Here is a 19,777-nt window from a genome sequence, read left to right as displayed (position 1 = left end):
CCACCACGCAACAGGAACTGTAAACCTCATGCAAAATATGCGAGGTGCAAACTCGGGCGCGTTCAGAAGTTCACGGGGGACCACCGCATTGCTTTGAAGTGGTGTTTGGAATGGCATACCAAGGAGGTATCTGTGATGAGTGATGTGGTATGAAATGCGACGTTCCATCTTCACCCACAACTCTCCTAAATCCAAATTATTAACAGATTTGTATGATGACGCTTGTGATTGTAGTCGGCTAATCAGCACAGAGCTAGTCAATCCATTAGATGACCTAAGTAGTCGCCATCATCTGAGGGCCGCTGTTTATGAAAAGTAAGGGTACATGCACCAAGGCCATGACAATAATGTCGGTGAATTGTACACAAAGGTGAGTGTGATCCAAATGCAAAGTGGGACTTCAACCTCCTCAAAGCCCCCTCCCCACAGGTCATCGAAGTCTAATAATACAGACTACCTGCTATGGACAACGAGGGGCAATATCTGTCAAACCTGTTCTAAAAGGGCTTAGGCTGGCACTGTCTGCACCCTACTTTTGGTAGTTCTTGGTTGAATAAAAAGTATATAGTTTGAAGTATTAGCTACAAAAAAAGAGTACCAAGAACTACAAATGGCCAGAGTACATGCAGTGGGGATGCTACAGAAGTTCCTGAGGTTCTTAAAAGTTACTGGGGTGGGAAAGCGCCTATTGAAAGTCCGACTATGCACCGACATGTATGCCCTATCATATGAGTGGATGGGAACTTTCCAGCACAACTGTAAAAATGCAGACCTCGTGTAGTGATGCCTCTCGCTCAACAGCGTGGGGGCCGTGGGCTCAGCTGCTCTACACTTTAGCGACATCTAGTGTCCACTCGGCATTACAAGTAAAGTTGGACGATCAGAGGAGGGCGGTTTAAAGAACCACATCCCGGTGCGAAGGGTCACCGTCGTGCAGTGGAAAGTCGAAACATCCGTTGAAAAGAAATGCTTCCCTTTAGTTTTTAAGTAAGGCTATGCAGTCCTCGCATTTTTCCATATTTTCGGAGCTTGTTAGCTCGAGCTTCTTTTCAGTTGTTTTGTTTTCCTCCGATTTCAACTTTAAAAAACGGCTGCCACGTCGCGAATGTACCTTGTGTTGGGACAGGACGGAGTCGCCCTGACAAATCTTCGCCAAACTACAGCCGGGCCGTCGCGAAACACGACACGGAGCTTTCTGACCACTTGCTGCACTTTAAAGTGATTTAAAAAGTACCTGCCGTATGGGCCGGCCCTGCATTCCTGTTGGAGACTTCTTCGTGCCAGTCATCTGGACGTTGTTACCTGATTGGCTGTCAGCCTGCGAACGCCGTACGGGAAACCGCCAAATCACAACACGGAAGTAGACTTCTGCAGGTAACTCGTCGTCGTGGTCGTCTTGTTTTAATGTGCGGGTTCGCTGGTTTTATTCTCCCTTTACCTATCCGACGCTTTACTTCAATGGAACTGCGAATATAACAATGCCTAATATTCGTGTTTACGTATTTTTAAAAATGAATATGTCAGACAATCAGAGTCGCTGTATTGAATAGATGGGCTTTGCTGTGGTAGAGAGTGACGCGCGTTTCGATTCTTTAGATCTACCAATTTAAATCAATCGATACTTTTGCATAATTTAATCAGGGTTGTTCCTTCTGATTGCATCACAGATATATAAATGTATGGTTAGCACATATACAGACGTGGACGGATTTGTTGGTAACCCCTCCACAACAACCTACACTTGTCTCCGAAATAACTTGAACTGAACAAAAGTACAGGTAATTGGCATCCGTCATTGTTGTAAGTATTTACCAAAAATTAGACTTTGATTTAGATTTTTTAATTAAACAGAATATTTCAAATAACAGCACAAATGAAATTGGCACAGACAGAAATGATGGGATCCTTAATATTTTGTTGCACAACCTTTAGAGCAGTGATTCTTAACCTTTTTTTGAGTCACAGATCCCTTTAAGAATCTGATGAAAGTTATGGACCTCCTTCCAGAGAAATATTCACATAAACACAACTTGGCATGCAATGAATATAATGTATTTATTGAGATTTGATTGTCTCATACATATATGGCATACACAAATTATTATTAAACTTTAAACAATATAAAAAAACACTCATTTTATATGCAAAAAGTAAAGGCCATCCATAATAATTATGAAATACAATCCTCTTGTGCAAATTAAAACAGATCTACTACTACGCTTTCTACTAGCATTACTACTACTCTTACTACATCTCCTCTCTCGTTATCTCCTTTATTTCAATGAGAAGGTTGTTCTTGTTTGCCTTGAATAATAATATGAAACTGTGGAGTGGCCTTTGATAAGGTGACACACACATCATCTTTGACATCCAATCCATTTCGACTTTTCATTTTGATAGAAACAAGTGCTGAACGCCCTGCTTCACAAAGGGTATCGGAGCACTCCTAGCTCCCTTTACCAGACGTGGGTGGGCTTGTGTCAATGCCCACCAGAATTCTCCAAGACTCTTTGAGTTGAGTTCATATACAGCAGCGCTTCCCAATTCATTTTACCCTCGCACCCCCTGTGACGGACGAGGCCAATTTCGCACCCCCTTGGTTTGAGAAGAAGTATGAAAAAATTTGAGGTTAACGCAGAAAAACAGATCACCAATTGAAGCTTTATGAATAATGGATACTTTATTAACAGCTAACAAGAGGGTGGAAAGAGCAGCCTTCCACACCTCAACCACACAAAATACAAGTATGAAACGATGTTCTTTATAAAGAAATTTATAGAAGGAATAAATAGTTTGAGAATTTTATGTTGTTTAGGCTCTTTGACTTATCTCCTGCCTCTTCTTTGTAATTATCTCTTCGAAACGTGGTTCTTTAGGTGTTAATTGGATATAAGTAGGTTCTATTTAGTCGACAGAAATATCTTTGGTAGGAATGTAAGTTGAATTTACTCTTTAAATTTCTATGGTGAAGAAAAATTTATGCAATGACTGAATTTAACTTAACATTCCTACCAAAGATATTTCTGTCGACTAAATAAAACTTTAAATAGAACTTGAACAGATACCATACCATACCATTTTTATTTGTTAAGCGCTTAAAAACACAGCATTACAACTGACCAAAGCGCTGCACAGTTAAAACAAGCAAGACTAAAAGCAAAATATTAAAAACAAACATTAAGAGAGAATTAAAACAGAGACACTAAAAACAGGTCAGGGGACCCAATAAAACAGAGAAATAGCAAAAAGCAAGTGGAAATAAGACAGGTTAAGAATTAAAAGCCAATGTGAAGAAGTGCGTTTTTAGGTGTGATTTGAATGTGGTGACTGAAGTGGCCTGCCTAACCATTAAAGGTAAGGAGTTCCAGAGCCTGGGTGCACAGACGGAAAAAGCCCTTTCACCACGAACTTTAAAACGTGCCTTGGGAACGGTTAGGAGCTGCGGATCTAAGAACACGAGGGGGATTGTGACGATGGAGCAAGACACTCAAGTAGGCAGGGGCTAGACCATTTAGTGCCTTATAGGTTAAGAGGAGTATCTTAAAATCAATTCTGAAGCTAACCGGCAGCCAGTGTAGGGTTTTTAAAATCGGTGTAATGTGTTGGCTTCTGCTGCTTCCAGTTAAAAGCCTTGCAGCCGCATTTTGAACCAATTGGAGTCTCGAAAGAGTGGCTTTACTAATACCATATAGGCAGGAATTAGAATAGTCGAGCCGGGACGATAGTGCTAGTGATAGTATTATGAACTAAGTGCGCGTAAGAGCGGAAGTCATCCGTTTTAACAAGCAGCGTATTGCACTGATACGAAATGGCCTGCCCATTTAATGATTTAGGAATGGATAGATAAAAAACGTTTTAGTACAATTGTTTTTAATTTTTCTTCTCCTTGATGGATTCTGGCACCCCCAGCAACAGTTGCTCGCACCCCTTTGTTGTGCAAACACCCCCAATCGGGAAGCGCTGATATACAATCAATTATGGAGAATCCACTGCATCCACTTAATAGTATCATCTCCAGACAGAAGAGCAGCTTCAGCGACAGATTGAGGAGATCGTTCCTCCCCCAAACTATGCGACTCTTTAATTCCACCCGGGGGTGTAAACGTTAACATTTAACATTATACATAGTTATTGTCTGTTTTTCACCTGCATTATTATTATTCTTTAATTTAATATTATTTATTGTATCAGTATGCTGCTGCTGAAGAATGTGAATTTTCCATTGGGATTAGATAGATAGATAGATAGATAGATAGATACTTTATTATCTATCTATCTATCTATCTATCTATCTATCTATCTATCTATCTATCTATCTATCTATCTATCTATCTATCTATCTACAATGGTACCTTGAGATACGAGTTTAATTCGTTCCGTGACCGAGCTCATAAGTCACAATGCTCCTCTCTCAAATCAATTTTCCCCATTGAAATTAATTGAAATGAGATTAATTTGTGCCAGCCCCCCAAAAAACCACACCAATTTTTTGTTAAATGTTTTCAACATAAGAAAAATGTATTTATAATGAACAAATATTGTATACAAACAAAATAAAACCTAATATATAAAAGAGAATCTCAAGAAATATACAGATGTTGGCAAAGCCGATTAGCGTATTGTAATGGTTTTTTTCTTTCACTTTTGCTTAACTTAATTTTCTTCTTCACTAGTTTTTTTCTTTTTTGCCACGTTTTCCTCACTTTCATTCTCAAGGCGTTTCAATAGAAACCTGTCCAAGGAGCTTTGTTTAGTCCTCCCCTTTAGAATGTTTCTGAAATAAGTTAGGCGAGAGTCATTAAATAGCGCCGCTGCACAATCAGTTGTAACTTTTTCAGGGGGTTTCTTTTCTTTAAAGTTCGAAACTTTTTCCCACATTGCAAACACTTCCTTTATCTCACTTTAAGTGACAACCTCCTCCATGATACCGATCTCCTGCAGAACCTCCGTATGTCGCCGCGTCTGTAGTTCTGTCAACTCCTCCGTCGTCAGTTCCTCGGAATGTGCGGTGACAAGCTCTTTGAAGGCTTGTATTTCGAATTTTGGCTCGTAACTCAAGACAAAAAAATCGACCTGGTGACGGCACGTATCTTAAAAAACTTGTACGTTGGGGCACTCGTATCTCAAGGTACCACTGTGTGTGTGTGTGTGTGTGTGTGTGTGTGTGTGTGTATATATATATATATATATATATATATATATATATATATATATATAGTATGAATTATATATACACTATAGGCTGTATAGTGAATATAAATGTTAATTTTTTTTTTTCGGACCCTCACGGACCCCCTGAAACCTAGGGAGTCCACGGACCTCAGGTTATGAACCCCTGCTTTAGAGTTTACAGTCACTGCACTCATGCAAACAGTTCCTGGAGCTCTCCATGAGACTTGTGCTCCTGTCCGCAGGTTGTTTTGGCCCACTCGTCCAGCCGTGTCAGGTGTGAAGGGGGTCTTCTCCAAATGGCAAGTTTCAGTTCACTCCATAGATGTTCCATAGGATTCAATATCAGGGCTCATAGAAGGCCACTTCAGAATAGTGCAGTGTTTAGCTCTTCGCCATTCTTGGTGCTTTTAGCCGTATGTTTTGGCTTCTTATCCTGTTGGGGGGTCTGTGACCTGTGACTGTGACGGAGTTCTCAGACCCTGGGCAGGATGGTTTTTTTTTTTCTTCAGAATGTCTTGCTGGTCTTGAGATTTCATTGTTCCCCTGCACAGACCCAAGGCTGCTGCTCACGTCATCCTTTTTCGGTTTGGGGCGGGGGGGGGGGGGGGCACACAGCACTTTTCCCAAACACATTTGTGCATGTCTGTAGGTGCCATAGCAGTCACATGTCTGCACACTCCCAGTTTGGCTTGCTTTAGATAGAAAGTGAAACTTGTTTTTATTGAGACGTCACTAATTGGATTTTAAGCTACAGCCAAGACATTGCTAGTGTTGTTAAGAGTTATCACTGCTTAAAATTAAAAAATTTTTTTTTTTTTTTTTGACTGCAAAGCCCCCATTTTCATCCGCCGTTTGTTCTTTCGGCCTTCATTTTAGGACCCTGGGAGACACACATCAGTTTCATGTAGAGCGCTCAGTCAGCTTGCTGAATAATTAATAATAATAATTTATATAGCGCCTTTCTCACAACTCAAAGCGCCTTACATAGACGGGGGGGGGGGGGGGGAGTCATTTCAACCACTGCCATCTGGGTGATACAACAGCTGCTCACTGCACATTACCTGTCAGGTGGTCACAGGGTGATTAAGGGTTCCAGAATGACCAGGCTGTGGTGGGAAATTTAAACAGGACATCGGGGTATTCTGTACCCTTTCCAGGGAGTCAGGACCTCCGTTCTACATCTCATGTAAAGGACGGTGCCAGTTTTTACAGCACGGTGTGCCCATCACTGCAATGGGGGCATTGGGATCTGCACATAGAGCACAGGGTCAGCACCCCCTGCTGGCCTCACCAACACCTCTTCCAGCAAGACCCAAGTTTTTCTTAGATCAGGGGAGTCCAACTCCCAGTCCTGGTGGGCCGCAGTGGCTGCAGGTTTTCATTCTCACTCTTTTCCTAATCAGTGATCAGTTTTCACTGCTAATGAACTCCTTTTCCCTTCATTTTCATAGCCCTGTTTTTAAGGGTTCAGGCCTCTGAATTGATTCGTTTCTTCATTAAATGGCAGCCAAATAGAAATGAGATGTGAGACGAGCCTACAGATAAACAACTAAACTGGAACGTCAAAGTCCAACCAATTTCACTCCAACCAGTTTCTTAATGAGAAGCCAGTTCTTGCTGTTAATTATTGAATATCAGGACTTGTTGCTGCTCTCAGCAGACTGTTGATTTTCTGCTTTTTCTAAGACCACCGTCAAGATGTTTCGGTGACCTGAGCGGACCAACATGACTGAGACCTTCACCTTTCTTTATTTTCAGGTGAGCTGCTCATGTGACGACTTGTTTTGTGTCTCATTATTGTTTGGATGCTCATTGAGGATAAAGAAACAACTAAGGGGTCCGATTCACATCAATTAAAACAATGTTAATTAGCAGCAAAAATGGCTCTCTAATGAAGAAGATGGTTAGAATGAAAACCTGCAGCCACTGCGGCCCACCAGGACTAGAGAACATGAGAGCAACCATTAAGAAGGATATCAGGGAGGCTAAAAGACAGTTGGAGAGAAATATAGCAGATAAGGTGAAAGACAACCCTAAGCGATTCTTTCAGTATTTTAGTAATAAAAGAACAGTCAAGGAGGAGGTCAAGTGCACCAGAAATAGTAAAGGAGAATTAGAAGATACGGACAGTGAAATAGCGGATGCCCTAAACTTACATTTTTCTGAGGTCTTCACAAGTGGATAACCGCCGAGTGGTAACAGGGACTACTAAGGATGTGCAGAAGGATTTGTAAATTGTAAAGAGAGAAGAGCTGCTGAGATTAAATAAGATGAAATCAAACAAATCACCAGGACCAGAGAATATTTACCCTCGAGATCTTAAGGAGGCTGGTGAGTGCAGATAGAAATCCTTGGCACATATTTATAGGAAGTCTCTGCACACTGGAGAGATTCTGAAGGACTGGAAAATGGCAAACATCATCCCGTTGTATAAAGAGGGTGAGCGGGCAGATCAGAGCAACTACAGGCCAGTAAGCTTAACGGGCATCACAGGAAAATGAATGGAAGGAATTATTAAGGAGAAGATTGAGCAATGCCTGGCAAGGACAGGAGTTATTAGGAACAGTCAGCGTGGGCTCAGAAGAGGGAGGTCGTGTTTCAGTAACAGGCTGGAATTCTATGAGGAGGCAACAAAAGGAGCGGAGCTCATGATATTATAGATGTGGACTTTCAGAAAGTGTTTGATAAGGTGCCACTTGAGAGGGTGGGCATCAAACTACAAGAAGTGGCAGTTCAGGGTGTGGGTGCAGAATTGGCTCAGACACAGGAAGCAGAGGGTGAAGGTGTGAGGAACCTCATGAGAATTGGGTGATGTTAAGAGTGGTGACCAGCAGGGGGCAGTGTTGGGGCCGCTGCTGTTTTTTGTGTCCGTAAGGTGCTGCTGGAGTATGTGAATTTCCCCTTGGGATTAATAAAGTATCTATCTATCTATCTATCTATCTATCTATCTATCTATCTATCTATCTATCTATCTATCTATCTATTATATAGTGCCTTTCATATCTATCTATCTATCTATTATATAGTGCCTTTCATATCTATCTATCTATCTATCTATCTATCTATCTATCTATTATATAGTGCCTTTCATATCTATCTATCTATCTATCTATCTATCTATCTATCTATCTATCTATCTATTATATAGTGCCTTTCATATCTATCTATCTATCTATCTATCTATCTATCTATCTATCTATTATATAGTGCCTTTCATATCTATCTATCTATCTATCTATCTATCTATCTATCTATCTATCTATCTATCTATCTATCTATCTATCTATCTATCTATCTATCTATCTATCTATCTAATATAAATGAATGATTTAGATAGGAATATAAGGAACCAGCTGGTTAAGTTTGCAGATGATACCAAGATAGCTGGATTAGCAGATAATTTGGAATCCGTTATTTCATCACAGAAGGACTTGGACAGCAGACAGGCTTGGGCAGATTTGTGGACGATGAAATTTAATGTCAGTAAATGTAAAGAATTACACCTAGGAAGTGAAAATGTGAGGTTTGAATACACAATGGGCGGTCTGAAAATCAAGAGTCCACCTTATGAGAAGGATTTAGGAGTCGTAGTGGACTCTAAGCTATCGACATGCTGACAGTGTGCAGAAGGCGTTAAGAAGGCGAACAGAATGTCAGGTTATATAGCGCCTTGACGTGTGGAGTACAAGTCACAGGAGGTTCTGCTCCAGCTTTATAACACACTGGTGAGGCCTCATCTGGAGTCCTGGGTGCAGTTGTGGTGTCCAGGCTACAAAAAGGACATCGCAGCACTGGAGAAGGTCCAGAGAAGAGCGACTAGGCTGTTTCAGGACTACAGGGGATGAGTTATGAGGAAAGATGAAAAGAGTTGAGCCTTTACAGTTTAAGACAAAAGAAGATGAAGAGGAGACCTGACTGAAGTGTTTAAAATGATGAAGGGAATTAGTCCAGTGGATCGAGACGGTTATTTTTAAATGAGTTCATCAAGAACACGGGGACACAGCTGGAAACTTGTTAAGGGTAAATTTCACACAAACATTAGGAAGTTTTTCTTTACACAAAGAACGATAGACACTTGGAATAAGTGACCAAGTAGTGTGGTGGACAGTAAGACTTTAGGGACTTTTGAAACTTGACTTGATGTTATTTTAGAAGAATTATGTGGATAGGACTGGTGAGCTTTGGTGGGTTGAATGGCCTGTCCTCGTCCACATTGTTCTAATGTTCTAATGGAGTTTGACATCCATGCTCTAGATGGTCTCCTATCCAAATACTGGCTGGGCCCGAATGCGCTGACCTTCAGGTGGTATGGCAGCTGGCACAAGTGGGCATTGCTGCTGTATAAGGACTCTTTGCCTTTTCTTCCTCTTATTTATGCCGTCTCTTATCTGACGTGAGTCCCTTTTGTGTTCTTGTTGTTCTCACAGCCGCCCCACTGCCGACATGGTGCCCCTACAGGACGTGTGGCCCTCGGCGTGGATGCTGGCACCTCTTCTGCTGCTCCTGCTGACTGCCTCTGCACTGCTATGGAGGGGTCAGAAGCGGCCTGTGGCCAGCCTGCTTGGTCACTACCTGGCCACGAAGATGGTAGCCTGGCTGGGCCATCGCCAGAGGCGACTATTGGAAGCAAACACGCTGAACGTGCGGAGGGTCCAGGAGGGGGGCTTGTTGCGTCACTTGCGGCTGAACCAGCACACGGAATGGGGGCAGCAGCACAGGTTCAAGGAGGTGACAGGTGGGTGAGGAGGTGGCCGTCTTTATCAGAGACCTTTAGTCCCAACTCCACCCGTTGTTCACATTTTGCTCTCCTCTTCTCCTTCCAGGTGCTGACTCCTTTCGCCAGTGTCACCCCCTCACGCAGTATGCCGACTACGCTGAGCTCATCCACAGAGTCATCCAGGGAGTCCCGGAGGTGCTCACCGTGGAGAGGCCCTGCACGCTGACCCTCAGGCCGCCGTCCTCTGAGTGGGACCACGTGTACCTCTGCACCCCTGCAGCCAACGCATGCTTTTTCTTACAGGTGAGGCTTCTGACAGCCCAGGGTTGGTACAGTATGTCAGGCGCATTATGGTCATCCAGATGCCCTAAGGGATCCATCTGTCTCTCTCCTGCAGGGCTCTACCGTGTGGATGGACGCCGCCTTCCATGCCTTCCCCAGCACGCGGCTCCTGCAGAGAAGTGCCAGCTTTGGCAGGCTGTCATCCTGGAGGCGGGCAGAGTCCTGGATGCCCGCCGGAGTCTCGGTGGGCTCCTGGCTCTTCCGACGCTTGCATGCTGCCCCTTTCCAGATGGCAGACGAGCGAGATGCCCTCTATGTGGAGCTGCTGTTGGCTCTGAAGGACCCCTCCCTGGAAGTACTGGAAGCTGCCAGCGCTCGAGAACTGTGTGCTGCGTTTGCCACCCTGCAGGTAACCGAGTTAGCTAGAGCTGGGGAAAATTCTGGCAAACTTATTTTTTTGATGTAGTGCCTTACAAGTAAACACTCAGCAGGTTAGCCTGATGTTGTAAATTCCATTTTAGCCATCTAATCCAGACATGGCGATAGACACTGGCACAGAACACTCCTATAGATAGATAGATAGATACTTTATTAATCCCAAGGGGAAATTCACATACTCCAGCAGCAGCATACTGATAAAGAACAATATTAAATTAAAGAGTGATAACAATGCAGGTATAACAGACAATAACTTTGTATAATTTTAACGTTTACCCCCCTGGGTGGAATTGAAGAGTCGCACTAGTGGCACTAGTCTCATGGCATCTCACAAAGTTTTCTCTGGCCAGTCAAAGTCATTTGTATTTATGAAGAGTTTGAGTTTTGAATCATACCTTTCACAAGGAGCGCCATCTGAATATAGCGCCTTTCATAAGTCAGTTTATCTTGTGCTGTTTACGCTTTATATAGCGCCTTTTATTCTCATCCTTATCATAAAGTACTTTAAAAGCGCTGCGCTGTTATATAGTGCAAAAGCCATTCACATTGAGAACACAGCGATCTGTTTATAGTGCCTTTTGTCTCCGGCCAGTTCGTAAACATCTCTTTTATATAGTGCCTTTCATCTCACAGCACTCTGTATAAAGTGCTTAAGATCTTTAATCTTCATCCAGTTGTTTTATAGAGCAGCTGTTTGCTTTTTATAGCTCCGTTACCAATGTGCAGTTGGCACATTTCATATTAATCCTTGATTAACTTTATTTTAATGTCAACGCGTGTGAAATGATGAAGCCGCTTACCCAGACCTTCTGTATAAAAGCACTTTTAGAGAAACCCCTCATTCTAAACAGGCAATGTGTTTCGTTTGGTGCCTTCCTTAAGTTGGTCGGTGTATAGTGCCTTTCACGAGACGCTGTGCAGATGCCACTCAACCGCAGATGGCTCGAGTTGGCACTTTGTGTTTTACTTTCTCGTATGCGAAGTGTTGGGAAAGCATTGGAATCGTCGAAAAATTCCATTTTCTAGATTTTGGTGAATCTCTACGTTTCAGACCCCCCTGAGTCCGAAAATACCATTTTTGGAATTGTCTGTGTGTGTGTGTGTGTAAACACGATAACTTGAGTACGCTTTTACTTGGGTCAACCAAATTTTGCATACAAGTATTAAGGTACAAAACGCAGATTTCTATCAACTGTTGGGCTATTTCCGCTCACCGGAAGTGGTACTTTACCTTTTACTCATGCAGCCACGGAGTCCGATTTTATTCAACCTTTTATAATAATTGTTCAATATTAATTTGATTCGATTTGTTGTTGATGGTTCTGTAATGTACATAATGTAAAATTATAATCATTGTCTTGCGGTTTACTCCTCAAATATCCATCCCCATATCTGAGTATACGAGAAAGTTGAGGGGGGAGCGCTCCCGATTTTTTGTTTTAGACAGTGACATCTTCTGTAGAAGCCATCGTGTGTGTGTGTGTGTGCGCGCGCGCGCGTGTTGAATTAAATATTGCTCATTTCGCCGTTATATAATATTCCAAGGCGCTTTATAAGTATGCAGGTCAGTGGCGTAGCTAGGAGGGCCAAAAGGCTCTCAGTACAATTCGTGTGTAAGCAGCAGGGTTCGGAAAAATATCACCCATGAATCGAAATAAGTAAAATTCTCTGATTTTTATCCACAAATGCTTCAAAAATAATTTGCAGACTGGCCTTCTGTGACGGCATCAGACACAGCAGTTGAAATTTATGAGGCAATAACAAAAATAAACATAAACATTACACCGATAATAATTTCTAGGAAGATAATTTGTTTATTGTTTGTCTAATTTGGAGTGGTGGCTTTGAGGCTAGGGATCTGCACTGGCAATCAGAAGGTTGCCGGTTCGAATCCCGTAAATACCAAAAAGGGACTCTGCTCTGTTGGGCCCTTAAGCAAGGCCCATAACCTGCAATTGCTAAGCGCTTTGAGTAGTGAGAAAAGCGCTATATAAATGCAAAAAAATTTTAAAAAATAAAATTAATTAACAATTTCAAATTTCGTTTCGTTATCAATCTTGCTCTGCGCAGAAAACATCCCCACCCATCACTTGTACACTACACTGGTTCTGGTTTTCGCAGCGTAATTATATTAAACTAATAATCAGAACACAGCTTATCAGTGCGTTTATACTATATGCTTGTCTAGTTGATGCTTATAAATAATTATATGTGAAAATTATTGCTGTTTCTTTATATATGGGAAAATCTATACAAAATTGATCTTAATTTTTCTCTATACGTTATTTTAATTTTTAATTTACATAGGTTAACATATTCAGATATGTTGGAGAGGCAAATTGAAGCACCGCCCACCCTGAGCGGCACGAACTCGAGCTTCGCCACTGCTGCAGGTTCACCGTAATTGGCTGTTTTTACAAGTGGGCCCTAACTGTGTGAAGGGTCACGTGTGGAGTCAGAGGTGGGGACTGCACTGGCATCCCCGTGCTTACAGTTCAATGTCTTGGCCTCTCCACCTTGCAATTTCTTCTTTTTTTATTATTAATATTAACTAGCTGGCCCCCTTTTACCGTCCACATAGTAGTGAAACGGGACAAACTTTAAAAATCAATAAACAAGCAGATATCAGTAGCTAAGCGGAGGCAACGGTCCACTCCAAAACGTGGCCAGGGGTAGAGCGACTCGAACGGAAGCTGGCGCCTGAGTGAGTGAGGAGGGCCCCGCCCCCGCCCTCCTCCTGACGTCACGCTCCCGCCTCCCCTCCGCCCACAGCCTCTGTCCCTCGAATTGGCGCGAATATGTCGCTCCTGCAAGCGATCTATGATACTTAGCGCCATTAGAGAAGTCAAAATAAATCGGAATGCTCAAGCAAATTCTAGAAGAAAACCCGATTCAAATCCGTTAAGGAGTTCTCTCGTTCGTTTTCTAAGCGGATGTAAGATACGCCCCGAGGCTAGCGCAGGAGTGAGGAGGGCCCCGCACCCTCTGTTTCGGATTAGCGCGAATATATCGCTGCCGCAAGCGAACTATGATATTTAGCACAATGAGAGAAGTCGCAAAATCAAAATGGTCAAGCAAATTATAGAAAAACCCCCGATCTAAATCCGTTAAGGAGTTCTCTCGTGAAAAGCGGAAAGACAGACATACAGACAGACGGTGGATTTTATGTATAGAGAGATATGTCAATATTAGGATGGCATCAGGTCTCTGACTGTTGCTGCGCCCCTTTGCATTCACAGGAATGCTGGCAGCAGCTGATCGAAGACATTCGAGTGGGCACCCTCAGCCCACGGCTGGACCTGGAGCACGACCTGCGGCAGCAGGTTAATCGTTTACTCAACGCTGATGCCCACCGAGCCGATGATCTGCACCTGGAGTTTGAGAAGGGCTTTCGTGGGATCGCTCGCCGGCTCTGGCCCAACCTGAAGCTGGTGGCGGCAACGCTGATTGGTCCAAATCAGCTGTATGGTGCCATCTTGCAGAACTACTGCTGCCAAGACGTGCCCTTCTACTCACCAGTCTACACCGTGGCAGAAGGTCAGCGGAGGTGTCAAGTGAGGTGTTAGGGGTGATCTGGTTTGGAGGGACCACTGGACTCTGTGGCTCTCGTTTTCAAAGGGTAGTTGGCCTTTCCAAGCCTAAGGGGTCACCTGTATGCCAGGTTTCTGTCCTCAAGGGCCATTAGAATTTCAGTGTTTCAACTCCAAATCTGGAGAGCCATTGAGCTGCAAGTTTCAGTGCATAGGAGCCATAGAGCTGCCCACTGCTTGGCACTGAGAGCCATAAGGTTGCCCTTCTCCAGGAGCAGAGGGCCATTCTGGTGCCATCTTTTTAAATTGGTACTTCTTATTATGGATGGTCAATTCCAGTTAATGATGCCCACTGACCAGGCACCCACTTTGAGTCTGGAGTCCAACAAGCACTCTCTGTTCTCGATTTACACAATATAAACCCGTTGACTTTAGTAGACATCACCAAAGCCCAGGGGACCCTTTCGTCTCCTTCTTGGAATTTCTGATGTGCGGTGGTCCTTGTAGTGGAAGCACATGACCCCTCTGTCACTTACTGCACCAGCTTGGTCCCCCATACTGGTCAATCAGTAGTACAGGGTCAGGACTTTCTAACATCTGTCTTTTGTGTGATGTGCAGGGCTGGTTGGGGTGAACATCTGGCCTGAGAAGCCTGTCCCCACATACCTGCTGTGCCCAGGCGCCATATTCTGTGAGTTCATTCCAGATACTTGCTGGGAAGAGAAACAGCCCAAAACGTTACTCATGGATGAGGTGGAGGTGGACACTGTCTACGAGTTGGTGGTCAGCGGTGTCGCTGGCCTGTGCAGGTAGGCCCAGGGGTTTCGTTTCGTTGCCCTCTTCAGCTCAGCTGCTGTTTATGCTGTTGCTCTACTGTTGATAAAGATCTACTTGTATCCACTAGGTGGCAGCAGAGCACTGCTTCATTTCTATTTCTGCTCAGTTAAGTTTAGTGAAGCCCATCAACTGATTGAAATGCCAGATAGTTGGCACTAGATTGGTATCTGGTGACTAATTGGTTGATTAGTCAGCCAATCATATTTTAATTTCTAATTGCTCATTTTCTGACCCTTTCAGGTTCCGCACTGGCGATGTTGTGAATGTGACAGGCTTCCATAATCAGTGTCCCATAGTGGAGTTCAAGTACAGGTGGGCATCATTGCTGGCCAGATATGTGCATCATACCGGCCCCTGCATCCACGGGTCTTAATGGGTCTGAGTGGTGATTTCTTTTCAGACGTGGGCAGACTCTGAACTTGCGTGGTGAGCAGACCACCGAGGAGATGTTCGTGCAGGCCCTGCAGAGTGCGGTGAGACAGTGGGCTGGTGCAGAGCTTGTGGACTTCGGCTGTGCTGAGAGCAGCCTGGCAGGTGGGCACAGGTTCTGCTGGTCACATGTGCCCCTTTTTCGGATGGGTCAGTTGGGCCACCCTAAGCGGGTCAGTCACCCATTCAGCACTGTAGTGTGCCGCTCTGTTTTAGGCTTAGCTTTTGACTCTCGACTCTTTTCTAGGGTCTTTCTCTGTGGGGTCTGATCACCATTATGAAGTCTTTGTCGAACTGGTGGGCATCAGGAATCTGTCAGAAGACCAGCGGCTAAAGGTGCGTTGGAGTGGGCACCGAGAGCGAACCACAAAACCAGTGTGTACCCCATGTCATTGCTTATTATACTGCACAGGGACCATGCATTTTGTGGTACTGTCATGATGCCAATCTACCCCCTGTTGTGACTGCCAGGGTTGCAGAACTAAACTACCACCCTGTACTGAGGTGACATCCAGGTTTTGTTTTCTACTCCATTCATTGCATTGTGGCACCCACTATTGTCCTCCCCCATCCTGATGATGCCCATTGTACCCCATCTTAGTCTACACCATTGCTCATTCATTGATTTGTGGTGCCCTTAGTTTCCTCTCAATTGGTTTGAGGATGCCAGTGTTGCCCTCCTACTGGTTTGTAGCCTCCAGTATTGCACCTCTTACTGGTTTGACATTAGTACTCATTGTCAACAGGATGCCTGCCTACAGCACTGAAGTGCCCAGTGTTGTCTGCCCATCGCTTTATGGCACCTATGAGGTTTGTTTATTGGTTTCTGGCACTGCCCTCTCATTGGCTTGTGATACTTAGTGATACTGGCATATTTACCACTTGGGTGCCCTGCATTTCCTGCCCATTGCTTTATGATTCCCAGTGCTGCAGTGATACCCTGCCCTTGGTTTGTGGTTTTGGTGAATCATCTTTATAGACCACTCAGGTGCCCAACTCCATTTGCCCCTTTCTGCTTTGTGCCTACTGGCGCCCTGTCATTGGTGTGGGCTTCCCAGTATAGCCCTGTCATTGGTGGATGCTCCGGTGTGCTGCTCTGTCACTGGTGTATGATCTGCAGTGTTGCCCCCTCACTGCTTTTTAGTATCCGGTGGTGTCTGCCCGTGGCACTGAGCCACCCAATGATCCCTGCTCTCTGCTTTACAGTCCCCATAATTCTGATTCATTGGTTCCTGGCACTACCCTCTCATTGGTTTGTGGACCTTAGTGATACCTATATATACTCATATATATTGTTTAAGTGCCCAGCAATTCCTCCCCATTGCTGCCCTCTCACTGGTTTGTCCTGCCCATTGTTTTGTTATTTATATGTGATTCCCTGCCTTTGGTTTGTGGCTCTGGTGATTACTCTTCATAGGCCACTCAGATGCCCCTCTTATTGTCCATATTGCTTAATTGTGCCCTGTGCTGCCCGCTCATTGGTTTATGGTCTATGGTGTTGTCCTGTCACTGTTTATTTAGTGCCCACTAGTGTCTGCCTGTGGCACTGAGGTGCCCAGTGTTAGCAGAGTGTTGCTGTATGGCACCCATGACATTCATTGCTTGTCTTCCTGGGCTACTCCCTTATTGGTTTGCTATGCCCTGGTCAAACACTGCCTACATATCACCAAAGTGCCCCAACTGTGCTCACCCATTGCGTTGTAACCCCAGTTAATACCCGCCTCTTAGTTTTTGCTGCCGTCTCATTGGCTTCTGTTCTAAAGTGTAGCCCTCTGATTGGTCTGAAGTGCCTTGTGATGCTTGACTAATGCCAGAGGTGCCAATCTTTGTGTGTCCATTCCTCTGATGCTCACTCATTGGCTGGAGTATCCCGGTGATGCCCACTTCGATTGTCACAGCAGTCACTGGTAGTTCCCTTCATTGTGAGCATTGCCAATGCCAGCTGCTGGTGCCCCTGGATGATTATTGCAATGAGAATTTGCAGTGGTAGGCACTCGGGTGCATGTCGGTAACCGGGTGCCCAGCATCGTCGGCAAAAACTCCCTCGCCCCAGCGCCCTTTCATCTTGTCTCGGTTACATTTCTGTATTTCCTGTCACAGGAAGCTTGCTGGCATCGCCAAGCGCCAGTTTGTGTAGTAACTTGTGGCGTCTCTCGATGTCGGCCATGTTTCTCAGTCTTCTCATCCACCCGCCTCTTAGGCTGACTGCCCGCTGTTTGCTCCACCTGGGAGCAGGTGGGCTGAGGGAGGTCCTCACCTTTTTTGTTTTGCCCCTCAGATCCCCCCCCCCCATTTAATCCCACCCATTTCTCCCCCTCTCCCTACAGCTCGACCACAGCCTCCAGGAGACGTCGGCCACATACAAGTCGCTGCGCTTCAGGGGGAGCGTTGGACCCGCTCAGGTGCAGCTTGTCCGAGGCGGATCATTCCGGGAGCTTCATCGCCATCTTCTGAACGAGTGCCCAGGGAACCCTGCCAGCCTGGAAGTCCCCCGTGTCCTGCATCGAAGGGAGCATGTCTGTTTCCTTCAGAGCAGAATCATCTCGTAGCCTTGTGTGGAGGAAGAGGAGGGTGAAGAGTCAGGGCCACCATAGTCCATAAACAAATTGTCAGGTGTCCAAAACATCTGCACAAATGACAAGACCACCACCTGCTCCCACCAGTGGGTTTACTGGAATTGAACATATTGGGGGGCAAAATGTCCAGCAGGGTAAGGAGTGGCAGGGGTGTTGGCGGTTCAAGGCTTGCTGGGCACAGACTGGTGAGATGGGCGGGGGGGGGGGGGGGAGGGGCTCCTTACTGCTGTTTGGGCCACACTGGTCAGTATCCAGTAGCAGGAAGTGCAGAGGAGACCACCCATCCCTTTCCCACCCTGATAGTTTTACCTCTCAGCCTGGGGTTCTTGTAGGTGAGTTCATGGGACCAGGGTGGTCAATTGGGTGGACTAATGTGAAAAAAAAACATATGGACTGGGGTGGTCAGTCAGGGGGCTCAGAGCGGTCAAAAATGCAGACCAGTATAGCCATTTGTGTGGAACAGGGTGGTCATCGTGTGACCTAGTGGGGTCAATCATGTAAATCAGTGGTCAGTTGTAAGGACTGTTGTGGTCAATCATGTAGACCAGTGCAGCAATTTGTGTGGACCTGGGTGGTCATCTTGTGAACTAATGTGGTCAACTACATAGACCAGGGGTCACTTGTGTTGATTAGTCTAGTCAGCGGTGTGGAGCAGGGTGGACATTGATGTAATCCATTGTGGTCAATCATGAAGACCACTAATGGGGTGTATACATTAGTATCGCCAGTTCTGTAGACCAATGTGGTCAATGATGTACAGTCGTGGTGGTCAAAACATTCGAGAGTGACACAAATATGAATTTTCACACAGTTTGCTGCCTCAGTTTTTATGATGGCAATTTGCATCGACTCCGGAATGTTCTGATGAGCGATCAGATGAATTGCAATTAATTACAAAGTCCCTCTATGCCATTAAAATGAACTTCATCCCAAAAAACCACTGCATGTCAGCCCTGCCACCAAAGGACCTACTGACGTCATCTCAGTGATCCTCTCGTTCACACGGGTGAGAGTATCAATGAGGACAAGGCTGGAGGTCACTCTGTCATGGTGACTGAGTTAGGACAGAGAGGTGGAGAAGGCTTCAGGGCACACAAGAAAGTCCAGCAAGCACCAGGACCGTCTCCTAAAGATGATTCAGCTGTGGGCACTGTCAGGGCAGTGCTTGGTCAGGAATGGCAGCAGTCAGGTGTGAGTGAGGTGGAGACTTGTGGAGGATGGCCTGGTGGGTGTCAAGAAGGGCAGCAAAGAAGCCAAGAAAAACATCAGGGACAGACTGATATTCTGGGATTGGACTGCTGTGGACTACTGGGGTCAAGTCGTTTTCTCCGATGAACCCCCTTTCTGATTGTTTGAGGCATCCGGAAAAAATGCGCTACCATCAGTCCTGTGTCATGCCAACAGCAAAGCATCCTGAGACCCTTCATGTCAGCCAAGGCAGTGGGCTCACTCACAATTTGGCCTAAGAACACTGCCATGAATAAAGAATTGGACCCAAACATCCTCCGAGAGCAACTTCTGCCAACCATCCAAGAACAGTCTGGTGACCAACATGATGGAGCACCGGGCCATAAGGCAAAAGTGAGAACAAAGGGGGCTTGAGGAAGAAAACATTGAAATTTGGGGTCCATGGCCAGGAGACTCCCCAGACCTTTAATCCCATTGAGAACTAGTGGTCAAGAGGCGGGTGGACAAACAAAAAAGCCACCAATTCTGATTCTGTAAGAATGGGCCGCCATCAGTCAGGAATGGGCCCAGAAGTTGATTGCCAGCCTGCCAGGGTGAATTGCAGAGGT

At 45.0% G+C, this 19,777-nt stretch overlaps 1 protein-coding gene across 2 annotated transcripts; it reads left to right on the top strand.

Annotated features, from left to right (window-relative positions):
* The first annotated feature begins 883 nt into the window (after positions 1-883).
* On the top strand, positions 884-18,091 carry ghdc (GH3 domain containing). 2 transcript variants are annotated; one of them, XM_028819821.2, is made up of 10 exons: positions 884-987; positions 9,600-9,907; positions 9,996-10,192; positions 10,287-10,580; positions 13,849-14,146; positions 14,759-14,948; positions 15,217-15,288; positions 15,377-15,510; positions 15,653-15,741; positions 17,733-18,091. In XM_028819821.2, the coding sequence occupies exons 2-10, from the start codon at positions 9,616-9,618 to the stop codon at positions 17,952-17,954; spliced, it is 1,788 nt and encodes a 595-aa protein (XP_028675654.1). In that variant the 5' UTR covers positions 884-987; positions 9,600-9,615; the 3' UTR covers positions 17,955-18,091. The 2 variants fall into 2 exon arrangements, with proteins under 2 accessions (XP_028675654.1, XP_028675653.1); XM_028819820.2 differs by having other exon boundaries at positions 920-1,374.
* The last annotated feature ends 1,686 nt before the right edge of the window (positions 18,092-19,777 follow it).

This window comes from Erpetoichthys calabaricus, chromosome 14, assembly GCF_900747795.2.
Source record: "Erpetoichthys calabaricus chromosome 14, fErpCal1.3, whole genome shotgun sequence".
NCBI classification, from domain to species: Eukaryota; Metazoa; Chordata; class Cladistia; order Polypteriformes; family Polypteridae; genus Erpetoichthys; species Erpetoichthys calabaricus.
The sequence above is the reverse complement of the archived record's forward strand: the minus strand, read 5'-3'. Positions and strand labels throughout refer to the sequence as shown.

What these genes read in the sequence shown, in the direction of transcription:
- ghdc (XM_028819821.2), top strand. Translation starts at nt 9,616, where the DNA reads ATGGTGCCCCTACAGGACGTGTGGCCCTCGGCGTGGATGCTGGCACCT. An exon ending in GGTGTCGCTGGCCTGTGCAG is followed by an intron (nt 14,949 to 15,216) that starts GTAGGCCCAGGG and finishes TGACCCTTTCAG; the next exon opens with GTTCCGCACTGGCGATGTTG. An exon ending in TGCTGAGAGCAGCCTGGCAG is followed by an intron (nt 15,511 to 15,652) that starts GTGGGCACAGGT and finishes ACTCTTTTCTAG; the next exon opens with GGTCTTTCTCTGTGGGGTCT.